The sequence below is a fragment of the Bos taurus genome, chromosome 18, assembly GCF_002263795.3.
Source record: "Bos taurus isolate L1 Dominette 01449 registration number 42190680 breed Hereford chromosome 18, ARS-UCD2.0, whole genome shotgun sequence".
Classification (NCBI taxonomy): Eukaryota; Metazoa; Chordata; class Mammalia; order Artiodactyla; family Bovidae; genus Bos; species Bos taurus.
In genome coordinates, this window is record NC_037345.1 from 18,193,162 (window position 1) to 18,207,955 (window position 14,794).

The following is a 14,794-nucleotide window of genomic DNA, read 5'->3' on the forward strand; positions in this document are numbered from 1 at the left end:
AATAACCCCATATATGCAAATAACACCACCCTAATGGCAGAAAGCAAAGAGGAACTAAAGAACCTCTTGATGAAGGTAAGAGAGGAGAGTGAAAAAGCTGGCTTAAAACTCAACATTCAAAAAACTAAGATCATGGCATCCAGTCCCATTATTTCATAGCAAACAGATGGGGAAACAATGGAAACCATGACGGACTTTATTTTCTTGGGCTCCAAAATCACTGCAGATGGTGACTGCAGCCATGAAATTAAAAGACGCTTACTCCTTGGGAAAAAAAGCTGTGACAAACCTAGACAGCGCATTAGAAAGCAGAGACATCACTTTGTTGACAGGGGTCCATACAGTCAAAACTGTGGTTTTTCCAGTAGTCATGTACAGATTTGAGAGTTGGACCATAAAGAAAGTTGAGCACCAAAGAATTGATGCTTTCAAACTGTGGTGCTGGAGAAGACTCTTGAGAGTCCCTTGGACTGCAAGGAGAGCAAACCAGTCACTCCTAAAGGAGATCAACCCTGAATATTCACTGGAAGGACTGATTCTGAAGCTGAAGCTCCAATACTTTGGTCACCTGATGCAAAGAGCTGACTCATTGGAAAAGACTCTGATGCTAGGAAAGATTGAGGGCAGGAGAATGGGGAGACAGAGGATGAGATGGTTGGATGGCATCACTGACTTGATGGACATGAGTTTAAGCAAACTCCAGGAGATGGTGATGGACAGGGAAGCCTGGTGTGCTGCAGTCCATGGGGTCACAAAGAGTCAGACATGACTAAGTGACTGAACAACTACAATATATGCTCAATAAATATTTGCTGAATGAATAAATCATCTCTTCCTTCTCTAACTCCCCCTTCTGATGACATATTAGCTGAAGACCTACTACGTCCCAGCACGCTTCCTGGAACCTTTATTTTTGCTATCTGATACCTCAGAATCCTTCCTTCATGAAACCTGTACCGTCTACATCTTACCTCAAGGGGGCTGTAGCCTCCTTGAGGACAAGCTCAAACATTTACTGAGCACCTACTATGTGGTCTAGCCAGAGGCCAAGGCAACCCTGGGGACAGAGAGAACAGGGCCCAAGCCTGGGCATCAAGGACACACTAGCGTGATGGGCTGGCAAACACTTTGGTCTTTGCCAATCGGATGGGTTAAGAGTGGTATTTTCCTGTGATTTAAATGTACAGTTTTCTTACTATAAAGGTAGTTCTGAATCTTCTGACTGTTTAAGATCCCATTCAACTTTCTTTCTCTGGTTCCATTTCTGTTCTGGGCACGTGGGAGATACTCAAAATACCTAATGAGCAGTGTGTCGCCAACCAGTCTGAGTGGGTGCTGGCTTTGGGTAGACTGGCCCTTGCCCCCTTTGCGGTTGATTTATTGGGTATTTTCTTAGTGTTGGTAGGAGCACCTCACACATTAAGGAAAATATCTTTTGCCTGTGATATATATCTTTGATTTATTGCAGTTTTGGCAATGCAGAAGTGTTTTATTTTTGTGTAGTCAAACATTTCTGTCCTTTGTTTTATGGCTTTTGGGTTTAGGGTTATATTTAGAAAAGGCTTCCCCATTCTGACAATCTTTTTTTTAAAAAAAACTCATGTTTTCTTTCAGTGTTTTTAAGTTTTCTTTTCCTGTTTAGATTTCTGATCCATTTGGGATTTGTTTTGGCGTTAGGATGCAGGAGGGATCCAATGTCCTTTTTCAGGATGGCCACCATGCCCTCCCAACCCCACTGACTGGCCAATCCATCTTCCTCTGCTGACGTGCAATAACACCTTTCTCATGCACCTTATCTCCAGCTCGACTCGGGTCCATTCTTGGTCTTTTTTTCATTCCTCTGGTCTGTCCCACACTACTTAGAATCCTACCGCTTCAGAACATGTTTTAAAATCATATCTAGTTACCAGCCCCTCCTGTTAGGCCTCTTTGTCAAAACTGTCTTTCCTATCCTTGCATGCCCATTTGTTTTTCTATTTTTTGACCGCACGACATGCAGGATCTTAGTTCCTGGACCAGGGATCAAACCTGTGTCCCCTGCAGTGGAAGTACGATGTCTTAATGACTGGACCGCCAGGCAAGTTCCACCTCATGAACTTTAGAATCAGCTTGTCCATGTCTAAACAAAGCTTTTTGTTACTTTCACTGGCTAACATTAATAGACTAATTTCACAGAAATTGATGTATTTATGATATCAAATCCTTCCATTCAAGAACAAGGTCTGCCTTTTCACTTAATTAAGACTCTTCTGTGTCCCCCAGTCGCTGATTCTGTTTGCTCGCTCCGAACACTTGAATGAGATGCCCTGTGGGTTCGTTCCTGGCCCTATACATTCTGTGGCTAGCGTAAACCGGACTCTTTCTTGCTCTGTGTTTTGTGACCGGATGCTGTTCGCGTGCAGGAAAGCTCTTCAGGTGGGGGTATTCTTTGTGCTCCAGGCCCCAGGCCTTTTGCTCTGCGTGATGCCGGCTGACACCGAGGCGCTGTGCACACCCCCACGGGCAGAAGAAACCCGCGCCCTGCACCTGTGTACTTGGCACTGCATCGCCCAGCGGCTGGCCTGCGCCCACTCCGTTTTGCCCAAATGGAACCAGTGCAAGGGGTGCCGCGAGCACTAAGGCAGGGAGGGGCCCCACGCATGCTGTTGGAGCAAGAAAGGGCCTGAGCCGGCACACAAAGGCAAGCTCTGGCCAGCCGGTGGACAGGAACGAGGCTGGCAAAGGTGGCCAGCCTCCACGCAGCCCCAGTCCTGTAATTAGGGCCCACAGGTCACTCTGGCCACAGCTGAACAAACCAGGGTGTAATTAACTTTCCACCCGGCTTTTTACACAGCAGCATTTCACCTTTGCCAGAAAGGGAGGGTCTGCCTTTCCAAAAGGGCTGAGGAAACACTCCTTGGTCCCAATCCCCAGGAAAGGGGGGTAGCTGAGGGTAGGGGCAGGGAGCAGTGAAATTAACCCACAGGGAGCACATTTTTTGCTGTTGCTATTTGAACAAATTCCCCTCTCTAATTTTTTCTGAAGTTGAGCGTTCAAAAAGGCTGTGTCGTCTGGAGTTCAGTTAGGAACTGTTCACTGTCTGTGTTCCCACCACAAAGTGTTCAGACATCAAATCTTAGCTCAGCTCTGTAACTTTGAGCAAGATCCCCCTAACTTCGAGCCTCAGTCGTCCAATGGGTACAGTGGGGAGGAACGATGAAAAACAAGACCTCCCTGCAGGAACTGTTGTGAGGATGAGGTGAGATAGGCCCTGCATTCAGCAAGCATCTATTAAGCACCACTGTGGACCAGGCACCAGGCTAGGACATAAGAGGGAATCAAACAGATATGACTCTTGTCTTCACGAAGCCTGACAGTAGCGGGGGAGATGGGAGGGAAACACCTCGAAAAGAATCAGAATAATTCTAGAATCTGGTGAGTGCTGGGGGCTGAATGGGGCAGGGGCTGCAGAGAGAGCAGGTGGCGGGAGATCTAGGGGCCACATTCCAGGGTGAGTCCCACAGGGCCTGACATGTGACAGGTGCTCAATATATGAAGAGTGTCAGGACTGAAGCCCCTGAGAGCTCCCAGAGAGCAGCAGAAACCCCATGTATTTCAAGGCGTCCACCTGGTCCTAAAAGGCAATTTCTGTTCTGTGGAGCAAGTGCCTGGAGCCCAGAGCAAAAAGCCTCAGTTTCTAGAGAGACTCCATCCACCACTCCCCACCTATAATGAAACCCCAAATGATGCCAGAGGAGCCTCTGGCAAGCCGCAAAAGCCACTGGGTGCTCTAGTCCTGGGGACCCACCTGTCCTGAGACGGACACACAGCACAGCCCTACTCCTGACACGGTTGGAGAAGGCGGATCTAAAGCACTGCACCGTGTTGATCCAGCACCCAGATGCCCAATTAGGTTGGGCAGTCAACCTAATTAATTTGGACTGATGAGCGGTTAGTCTGAGTCACAGAGTATCGGGATAGTTTCTCTGTCAGGAAGCAGTGAAACGTTCCACCTGAATCCAGACTGAAGGTCCGTGGGTGACCTGCTTCAATGAGCATATAAAAAACTGGAATCAGCCCCCAGGATAAATCAAACCCCTCATGCCTGCTTCCATGGTGCCCCAGGAAGTTCTTAGAGATACTTTCTAAGGCACTTGATATCCTCCTGGTTCCTAAAAAATGATGGAAATCACCGCCCTTCAACCATTTATAGGGCCCAGACATGCTTGGTCAACACTGTAGAAATGGCATAACGTAAACTTCAGCTTACTCCCTGTTCCCCATGTTATTCGCTGTGGTGGGACCGAAATTAATGGGGACTTTCTATCATCAGTTCAGACGGCCACCCAACACTCCAGCTGTTTCCCCACTCGGAGCCCACAAAGGATACTCCATCAGTAACAGTCAAGTCCATCACAAATTGAGTCAGCCTCTATCTACTCTGCTGCAAAAATCCTCACCTACTGGCACACTGGTCTACATTTTTACAGTATATGGACCCAGTACCAGCAACCCAGTTTCACAAGAAGGGCTCCCCAGAAAGGATAATGCAGAAGACGACATGGCAAATTGGGAATCCGTTCAGAAAATGTTCAGTAACAAATGCCAAATATAAGGTGGTAAGTGCCCACAACTCCAAGCATGTAAACATTTGTTATCCTGTGGGCAGGGACTAGAGGGGAACAAAGAGAATTCAGACAGCTGTTGGGCGTGGGAGCATCGGCAGAGAGGACCGGATCTTTGCTTGTTTCACTTGGTGTCCTAAAGATGCAATGTCTGTTGGCGTGTGTGTTTAAAAGTCGGTTTCTCTGCAGACACAAAGCAGGGAGAGGGAGAGCGAGAAAGAAGGAGAGAGAAATACAAACAGGTCTCAATGGAGTTGCCTTCGGTTCTGGAAGTCCACGGTTCAGCAACCCCTCCTGGACCCAGCACTGCCTCTTCTGCTGAGGAACAAGGAAGCCCCTGGAAGCCAGGGTTCCTCGGTGTAGACGGTTCTGGCTCCGGGGTGGAGGATCTGGGAGCTTCCTGGTGAATGCCATCACCACCATTCTGGTAGGAGGCTCCCCTTCCATGAGGAGCATCCCCACCCCAGAAACTGTCCAGACCTCACACCACTCTCCCGGAGTCTGATGGAACAAGGCCGTGCCCCCACGCCCAACTGCCATAGCAAGAGCCCAGAGCTCACTCTGCCAGAGCAGTTCAAAGAAGGACCACATTCGAGGAACCTAAAACATGACAGAAACGAACCTTCCATGAAAGAGAAACAGAATCATGGGCCTAGGGAAGAGATTCACGGTTGCCAAGGTAGGAGCCAAGAGACGGATGGATTGGGAGTTTGGGATTAGCAGATGCAAACTCGTGCATACAGAATACATAAACAATAAGGTCCTACTTGACAGTATAGGGAACTTATACTCAATATCCCATGGTAAACCATACTGGAAAAGAATGCACATATAGGTATAACTGAGTCACTTTGCTGTAGAGCAGTAATTAACACAACATTGTAAATCAACTATACTTCAGTAAAAAATTAATAATAATAATAGAAAGGGCCACACTCAAGATGAACCCCACAAACATTGCCCCCTGGGCTGGGCTTTCCAGGCACCCTGGCTGCGGAGGGTTGTGCTGCCTCAGCATTCCAGGAGGACAGACAGCCCTCTGCAGGAAAGCTTCTTGTTCACACCCAAAGCTGGATTCCAATGGACAGGTGCACTGCCCTCAGGCCCCAGATCCTCAACAGCAGGGAAGCTCCACCCTTTCTCAAAACAAGACTCATCTGTTCCCTCAGAAGCGTCTGCGGAGCACCCAGAGCCCGCCGGGCCTCACAGAGCAGGGTCCTCTCTGAAATCCTTGTCTGAAACCGTCTTCGTTGGGCTGAAAAGTGTCCACCTTTCCCTCCAGAGTCTGCTCCACGGGGCAGCGATGCCCACCTGCACTGTCCCTAGTACTGCAACCAGGTGACCAAGGATGAGCGTCCAGCAGAGACCCCTGAGGCTGGCCTAGGAGGGCCTGCTGTTGCATTTTTGTACTAGTTTCAAAGTTTTAAAGCAGAAGCCAATTTTTGAAGATGTTAAACTAATTCAATGTATAAAACAAACTTTTTAAGGTAATAGCTCTGTCTGGAGTGGGTTTCAGAGCCCCTCAGTCAGACAGCCCCAGAGACACCTCTGAGGCCACAGTTTGAAAACCACCACACAATCTAAGGATGTTTGGAGGCGTCCTAGGTAGGGACCTGTTTTGAATAAGTTAAAGTGAAAGTCGCTCAGTCGTGTCCAACTCCTTGTGACCCCATAGACTATACAGTCCATGCAATTCTCCAGGCCAGAATACTGGAGTGGGTAGCCTTTCCCTTCTCCAGGGGATCTTCCTAACCCAGGGATCGAACCCGGGTCTCCCGCACTGCAGGTGGATTCTTTGCAAGCAGAGCCACCAGGGAAGCCCAAGAATACGAGACTGGGTAGCCTATTCTTTCTCCAGGGGATCTTCCTGACCCAGGAATCGAACCAAGGTCTCCTGCACTGCAGGCAGATTCTTTACGAACTGAGCTATCAGGGAAGCCCTGTTTTGAATAATATGCACACAGTTCCCAATAGTGTATCCTGTCCCTGAGTAGTCCTAAGAACTGGGGGAAATAACTCCTCACATCTCTCTTCCATGTTCGGGGGACTTGCCCAGGCTGGGTCATGCCTTTACTGGGTGGTAATGAATTTCTCAGGGATGCTATTAGGCGAGGTTGTTTCCTGTACTCTTTCAAGGAATCTCTGACTCCTGTCCAATGCTCCAGGGTTTGGGGGTATTCCTGGTTCCCATGTCCCAGTGGAGGTCGTTAGTGGGGTCCTGCCAGGAAGCAGGCAGAGGAGCTGGTGGATAAAGATGCATCGATAAAGATGGCTGGAGACCCTGCAAATGGGGCTGCCGTGATTTCAGCCAAAGTCTGAGGCTGTGAAGAAAAGAGGCTGCCACTGGGAAGACAGTCCTGCCCAGGACCAAAGGACAGATAGCTACCATTTAAAATTTCCAATACAGACTACCACGCAGAGCCCCAAAGCCTCCCAATCTCCCTTCTCCACCTAGAAGCACCACCATTCTCAAAAGGGTGGTAACGGACGAAAGAATCTCCTTGATGCTGAAGAGCTGTAGTGCCAGGAATGGCACCTCATTCCAAGAGCTACAGACACCCATCAAAGCATCACTCCACAGTGGAACTGAGAAGCCCTGCTTTAACAACAGCACAGGAGCAGTGTGATAGGACATAAAGAGAACAGCTTTTAAGTAGAAGATCGATTGACTGTTTTTAAAATATGCACCAATAGTTCACTCTCTTATAGTTAAGATTTCACTTCAGTTTGTAGCTAATCAAGAACTACACCAGCATCGACTGTTTTCTCAAGGAGAATGAGAGTCTGTAGCCCACAAGGCTGAGGAGGTCCTGATTCCATCACCAAACTGCTATGTGACCCGGGTTAAGTAATCACCTTTCTGTCTCCCTCAATATTTCCCCCCAGGAAATAAGACGACTGGAAAAGCCAACCGCATAAATCCCTTCTGAGCATCTAAGTTGGCCATCTCCTCTGCCAATGACGGGAATATTAACAAATTCCAAAATGACTGGGGTTTGGTTTGCTGATTCCCAAACAGTTCAAAACTTTGAGTCTTTCTGGGTCCATTGTTTTTGATATCAATTCCCTTTAGAGGTTGAGAATGAGGACTTGGCTCATCCAGGGCTGTGTGGGTACAGATGTCACTAGAGGAAAAGTCATAGCAAAGTTCCCCAAACACTTGGCTATCAAACTTCCAAGACAGCCTCACAGGTAGAGGAAATAAGACTTTGAGTCCCAGCCTATCTCCTACCAGCAAATTTCCCTCCCCAAACAGACGTCAGGGCCTCCTTTGAGTATTGGTTGGAGATTTAGGTCCTATTTCCACAAACTGGCACCCCAGGGGCTGCATCAACAGTCACAATACAAGGAAGTGTCTCAGGATAGCTATGTAAGGAATACGGATGCTCTGACCTCCTTGCTCAAAGTCTGGAACGATGTCAACCCTAATGGGATAGCATGGCTGCGACACTCCAGGGAATACACATGTCCCCATTCCCCTACCCCTCACACCCCATATATCCCAGACACACGGACACACTTGACTCGTGAAGTCTTAAATCGCTCCTAGAAACTGTGGCCTTGTCCACCTTCTCTGAGGCAGCTGGTAACAGAACACAGGGCCATCGTCAGGCCTAGCAAAAACTGCTCCCAGCCACCCTTCTCCTACCCAGGGAAGCAGAGGCCAAGTGCAGAGGCAGAACTGGGTCCCTTTCTGCAGGCGTACTTCTTGGCTTCTGAAATTCTCCTCATCCCATCGTTAGCCCTGCCTCAGAGTTCACTCCTTCACGCAGCTTTCCACACTTAAGCTGCTTAACTTTGCACTAATAACCTCTTAATTGCTGGGTTTCCAAAAGGCCTTCCAGAAATCCAGGGTGCAGACCCACCCACTTATGGGTCACGGGCCACAGACGGCAGTTTCGGGGAGCAAGGACAGGGTTCCTCCACCTAACTCCTGCTTGTCGCAAAGCTGTTGCTTTTATTTTTAATTTTATTGAAGAGGGTACCCAAGACACCACAATAAAATGACATTAACTGTAAAATTACATTATTAATTCTTTAATCTCACTTGAGGCTTCAAGCTGTTGCTATGTCCAATTACCCGTATAACCACCTGTCAGAATCCCAGTGCTATTTAACATTACCTCCAGGACAGCGGTGGGCCCGATGGTCCGTCAGCTCTGCCAGAGACTCAAAGTCCTGCTGACAGTGATCGCAGGTGTAAATTGACTCATCCTCCACGTCTTCATCGTCCTCATTCCTCTCCTCTTGACTTGTCACGCTGTTCCTGTCTTCCAGCACACGGCTGGTTTTTCGATCACACTCCGGCTCTCCTTCTAGGCCTCCTGCCAACAGGAAGAATACAGTCCATGTCAGCTGACGGGGTCTGGGGAAAGCATTGTAAAAGAAATCGCCCCGCATTTATGAAGATACATTTAATTACTCTACCTCCCAGGGTCCATTATCCTTGACACCTCTCAGTATATTAATATATGGGTTTTTGTAGCATGTGGTGCCATAATTCTCAGCTAGCTTATTTAATTCTTGGTGCAAATCTTCCAGAGGGATTTCCTGTCATCTTCCCTCTGTGCGTGGATACTGGGGGTCGTGACCCATCAGGGAGGTGAAAATGCCTTAGCATTTTGTCTCCTAAAAACTCAATTCTCTCACACACCTCTCCAGTGTTTTGATCAGCTATTCCTAATGTACAAGCTTTAAGTTTCCCCGAAAGCCCTGTGGTTTAGAGCTGAGAGATCTCTTAGCCAGACTAACCCTCCACACAACATGCCTGTCAATGTGGTGAGAGGCTGGCTCAGTTCTTTGTAAAGATGTCCTGATTCTGGAATCAAAGAAGTGCATGTGTTTGCAGGACCAAGGACAGTCAAATTGCTGCTTAAAAGGCACCTGAGCCCTCACTTGCACCCCAGTATCAGCCTAGAGAGTGAGAACCAGCCTTGGAATCATTTGACCAACTTCTTTAAAATAAAATACCAATTCTATGCTTCCTACTGCTGCTGCTACTGCTAAGTCACTTCAGTCATGTCCGACTCTGTGTGACCCCATAGACGGCAGCCCACCAGGCTCCTCCATCCATGGGATTTTCTAGGCAAGAGTACTGGAGTGGCTTGCCATTGCCTTCTCTGATTCTATGCTTAGCACCATGCAAACCAGTAGATAAACTGTACAGAAAACTGAACTCATGATTAATGATCATGATAACAATGCTTTGGCTTTGCATAGCATTCTGTGCATTTTCAAAGTAACAAATACACACATGTAGCCCCATTTCAGTCTTACACATCCCAGAGCTAAAGAGGGCTCAAGTGATCACCTGGCTCCACTCTGCCACCGCCCCTCCCTGCAGAGAGGGACAGCTTTGTTATTCCCCTTTCACAGGTAAGACACCTGGCCTCCAGCCAGGGGGCTGTAACATCCCTAGCCCCCGACAGATGTTGACCTTGACATCCTGACTCCTGCCCCATGCACTTCCCCACAGAGCAGACTCGATCTGAGAGATAAACAGGGCCCAACATGAACTTGTAAACTGAAGTGCAAAAAAATCCATGGCAAATATTACATACGAAATATATCAGTCATCCCAATAAATGTCAGTGGATTAAAATTGCCCATTAAAATACAGAGACTTGGAACCAAAAATCCAAGTGCCTGTCATCTCTTCCCACAGTCTGTTCTGGGAAACAGATCAACCTGTGCAGAAACTAGAGCTTATTTAAACTAGAGAGAGAAATCTCTACTACATGTAAAGATATTGATGCAAACATACACTCATATGCAGAGGTGTGTGTATGTGTATGTGCATGTATGTGTGTGTGCATGAGTGTGTGTGTATATTGCCCATAACATCACAGTTACAGAAAAGCCTTCGGCACACAGCCTTTAAACCCCCAAGGATTGGTCGCCAAAGGAAGAAGGAGGAACAAAGCAAAAATGCATTCGATTTGAGGTGGAAGCCACAGTCCTACAAATATTTCAATTTAGAAATAGATAATGTTATAAGGGCTCCGTTTCTCCTGTCCACACAGAACGCGCACTTCCAAGCACCCGACATCGAGAACCTACAAACACAAATCAGCTCATTGGAGAGCCAGCTGCCGCCTTCCGTGGCGGGGAACGTGGCGTGACACACCGCTTGGAGCTGCGCGGAGGCAGTAAAAATCAATGTTTCCATTTGTGGCCCATCAAAACATCTCTCTTCTTACCAATTAAGGGATGTACAATTTTTAGGTTCTTTTATTATTAGAACACGCCAACTCCCGGCAATACAGAAATCCCATTAAAAGCCAGGCAGCATATTTATCTCAGGAAATCTGATCTGCTGCTGCGGCGACGGCAAGAAATAGAAAGCAAAGAAATGAGAAATATCATTTGGAGCCTTCAATATTATAAGTCATCACACAGCCATGGTTACACAGTCAAGCGCCCATCTCTGAAATTCCTAGTTTACAGTCTCTTCCTTTAACAGAAAAAAATGTTCTGAAGGGGGAAAAAAAGAACCATAATTCCCACTTTATCTACTACACCAAGTCTCCAGATAATAAGTTACATTCAGCAGCATGCCGGTGCTACTTTACTTAACACACAGTTTAATAGACATATTTAAATTATCCCCTTGTTATATTTTTTTTGCCATATTTACTTGGCAGCACTTTCCATAATAGCTCATCTAATCCACAACTGGAACCACAAACATTACAATGCATTTGATCTCTTTAAATCTGGTACATCCTGTTGACTCAGGAGCAGATAAATCAGAATGTCAACTCGTGGGTTTTTATAAGGCAAAAACCCATAAAGTCATCCAAGAGTATAAATCTGTTTTAAGGAACTGTCACCTCCCCGCCGCTGTGTCCTAAATGGGAAGGCAAGGTGGCTGCATGGGAAGGGACAGGAGACGGGAGGTGAGCGACATGGGGACCTCATACACAGCCTGAAGAACTGTTAGAAGCAGGACTTCCCTGGAGACCCAGTCCCCGGGGGCCCCTCTGCTGCGTCAACAGAATCAAGACCTTGAGAGCAGGAAGCCCTCCATCCTGCTCGAAGGTTTACTCTGTAAGGCAATCTCGTGTGACCCAGCCTCTGAGCCTCATAATCGGGAAAAATGGTGTTATTTTTCCAGCTTTCCTCAGAAAACTGAGGCTCTGAGAGGCCACCCAGAGCCACATAAGAGACTGAACCTACAAGTTCTGACGTGGTGTCACGCGCCCTTCTCCAGGCCTGGACCCCAGACGCCCAAGGCCAGGAGACGAGAGTGCTGAGGCTGCCAGTGCCCCTGGGGCACACTCTGGGTCTCTTCTTTCCAGGCCCACCCTCAGCAGCTGCTCAGAGAGCCCCTGGGGCCATCAGGAGCGGACCTGCCCTGTTCCCCTGACCCGGCCCTGGCTCCTCGGGGGCAGCCCTGCTGGCCCATGTCCCTCCCTCATCCAGCCAGAGGCCCCTGAGGGTCCTCACTGAGAGCTCACAGGGGACGCAGGGCCCAGCAGCCGCCATCAGCCCTCCCAATCCCCCACCCCAAGGGCTGCCTCGGGTTTCCATCGTGGAAACCTTGAGCCTAAACTATAGTTGACCCCAGGTCCCTGCAACCCCCAGGGCCCCCAAAGCAAGGTCAGTACAGCTCATTTCTCTGCCCATCCCCACCCGGAGCTGAGAAGGACTTCCCAAAAATGGGCCGCTGGGCCTTTCCCTGCAGCCTCACCCAAGTTCTCTAGGGGACAGCCAAGGAAGGCCTAAACTACACAGTTTCCAACAGGGCCCTCTCCCAGGGCCATGAGCTTGGGACAGAAAACAGAATCGGCACCATGCAGGCCGCCTTTCCCTCCATTGCCAGAGTTCCCGACCTGCCGGGCACACACTGCACCTCGGCTAGCTCACAAGCGGGGTGTTTTCTTGTGCACACACCACCAACTTTCTGCCCAGGGGTCCACCCACAGCAGCGAGCATTACCAGCCGACCTGGTGCCCTATGAACTGGGCACCATCACAGCCCCATCTTCCAGCTGACGAAACTGGGACTCTGGGAGATGATGATGCTTCACCAAGGCCACAGGGGCAGATTTCAAAGACAGCTGTTATTGTTGTTGTTCAGTCACTATGTCACGTTCAACTCTTTGCGACACCATGGACCTTCCAATAAGTCAGTTCTTCACATCAGGTCGCCAAACTATTGGAGTTTCAGCTTCAGCATCAGTCCTTCCAGTGAATATTCAGGGTTGGCTTGATCTCCGTGCTATCCAAGAGACTCTCAAGAGTCTTCTCCAGCTGTGCCTGATTCTTAACCACTCCACTACATGGTCTCCCCCCAGCAGAGCCTCAGTGGAAAAGTGAGTCTCAGTGTCAAGGAACCGTCCTACCCTCCAGAGTCACCTGCAGGGTCCTGTTCGCGGCCCCCAAGGCCCAGCAAAGGTTCTGGTTGTTTCCAATGGTTTCAACAGCCACATAGCTTTGTTCCATCCCTTAACTTCAAGTGTATTTAGGCAAGGGCTCCACACTCCTGCTCCGCTGTAACTCTTTACCCACCTCACTCCCCACAGGCCTGAGTATCAAGGCCACTCAGATCCCCATCATCCATTCCCCAAGGTCCCCTTTCCTTCCCTGTCAGCACACTTAGCTCCAACTTCTCTCACAGGCTGATTTTTCACTCTCCGCCTCCCATGGCAGCTGCACTTGTCCTGGACGGCAGCAACAACTCCCATCCCATGTGCTACTACGGAGGAAGACCTTGCCCTCTCCCATCAAAAAGAGGGACCCAGGGTTTCCCTGGTGACTCAGTGGGCAAGAATCCACCTGCCAAGGCAGGAGACACGGGTTCAATCCCTGATTCGGGAAGACCCCACATGCCGCGGAGCAACTAAGCCCGTGCACCGCAACTACTGAGCCTGTACTCTAGAGCCCAGGAGTCACGATTACCAAAGCCCACGTGCCCTAGAGCCCATGTTCCGCAACAAGAGAAGCCACCGCAACCAGAAGCCCATGCACCTCAACTAGAGACTAGCCCCCACTCGCCGCAACTAGAGAAAAGTCCATGCAGCATTTAGCACAGCCGAAAATAAATAAATAAATAAAAGTTAAAAAAGAAGAAGCAGGATTGACGTCCCCTCCACAATTCCCCTCTGGCCCAGCTGGCCTTGGTGGCTCCTCCAAATGCTAGAATGCCACAGAAACTAGAATGCAGCCTCCCCTGGGTCTCCTGAGAACCCAGCTAACCTACTATGAGAAGCCAAAGCCTCATGAAGAAAGGGTGGGTGCTCCAGGCTGCCAGCACCCACTGCCAGTCCCGGGAATGAAGCATCTTGGACACCTAGCCCAGACAAGCCTTCAGAAGGCAGCAGCCCCAAGAGCCACATGACTACAATCATATAACAACTGTACGAAGTGAAAGCACCAGCCAAGCCCAGTCACCCACAGAACTGTGTGCAGTAATAACTGTTGCTTTAGGTCATTGAGTTTGGGGGTACCTTGTGACATAGCCATTGATAGCTGCAACACGTCCCCATAAGCTCATGAGGGCAGGAGCTCTGTCTGTTTCGCTAGGTACTATCTCCCCAGCTCCTAGTACAGACACATAGTAGGCACTCAGTAAATGGTGAATGAATGAATGGATTTCAAAGAAACAAGACTCTGAATGTCAATACAGATAGAAGCAAGGGAAGAGGAAGTGGTTACAGGGCTGTTTATTGTGTGGTAAGTATTGAGTTCAATCATATGAAGTTGCCATCTTTGTGGGTCAAAAATGCCAAATATTGGCAATCTCAAATGGTTCAACCTAACATATGATGGGACCAATCTGTTCTGCCAACTTCTTCAAAGCAAGAGGAAGATGGTACACCTACACAGGCTAATCCCTCTACACCACACCAGTCCCTGAGTCCAAGATATGGGCTTGGGGAACCTTCTATGAGCAAAGAGCGGCAGTAACAAAACACTCCATCTTTGCTGCCTATGATGAGAGAATAGTGCATTTCCCCACCCAAGCCAGGTGCTGCCTCCCCTGGCACCCTGAGTGATGGTGGTCACCTCAGGTACCTTCTACCTTTGAATCCTCCCATCCCATCATCACAGTAAGCCTATGGGGGAGATATAGTTGATATCTCCCCTCTCCAGAGGGGGAAGCCAAGGCTCAGGACCACACACAATCACGTACACTGGGAAGAGCAGAGCCTGGACTCGAACTCAGGTCTTCTGCCTATAATCTTG

At 48.8% G+C, this 14,794-nt stretch overlaps 1 protein-coding gene across 2 annotated transcripts in view; it reads right to left on the reverse strand.

Annotated features, from left to right (window-relative positions):
• The window catches only part of ZNF423 (zinc finger protein 423), a 345,848-nt gene that overhangs the window by 229,970 nt on the left and 101,084 nt on the right, over positions 1–14,794 (reverse strand). For both annotated transcript variants that reach the window (NM_001101893.1, XM_059876574.1), the window contains 1 exon segment: positions 8,729–8,929. In NM_001101893.1, the coding sequence (NP_001095363.1) occupies positions 8,729–8,929 (201 nt within the window).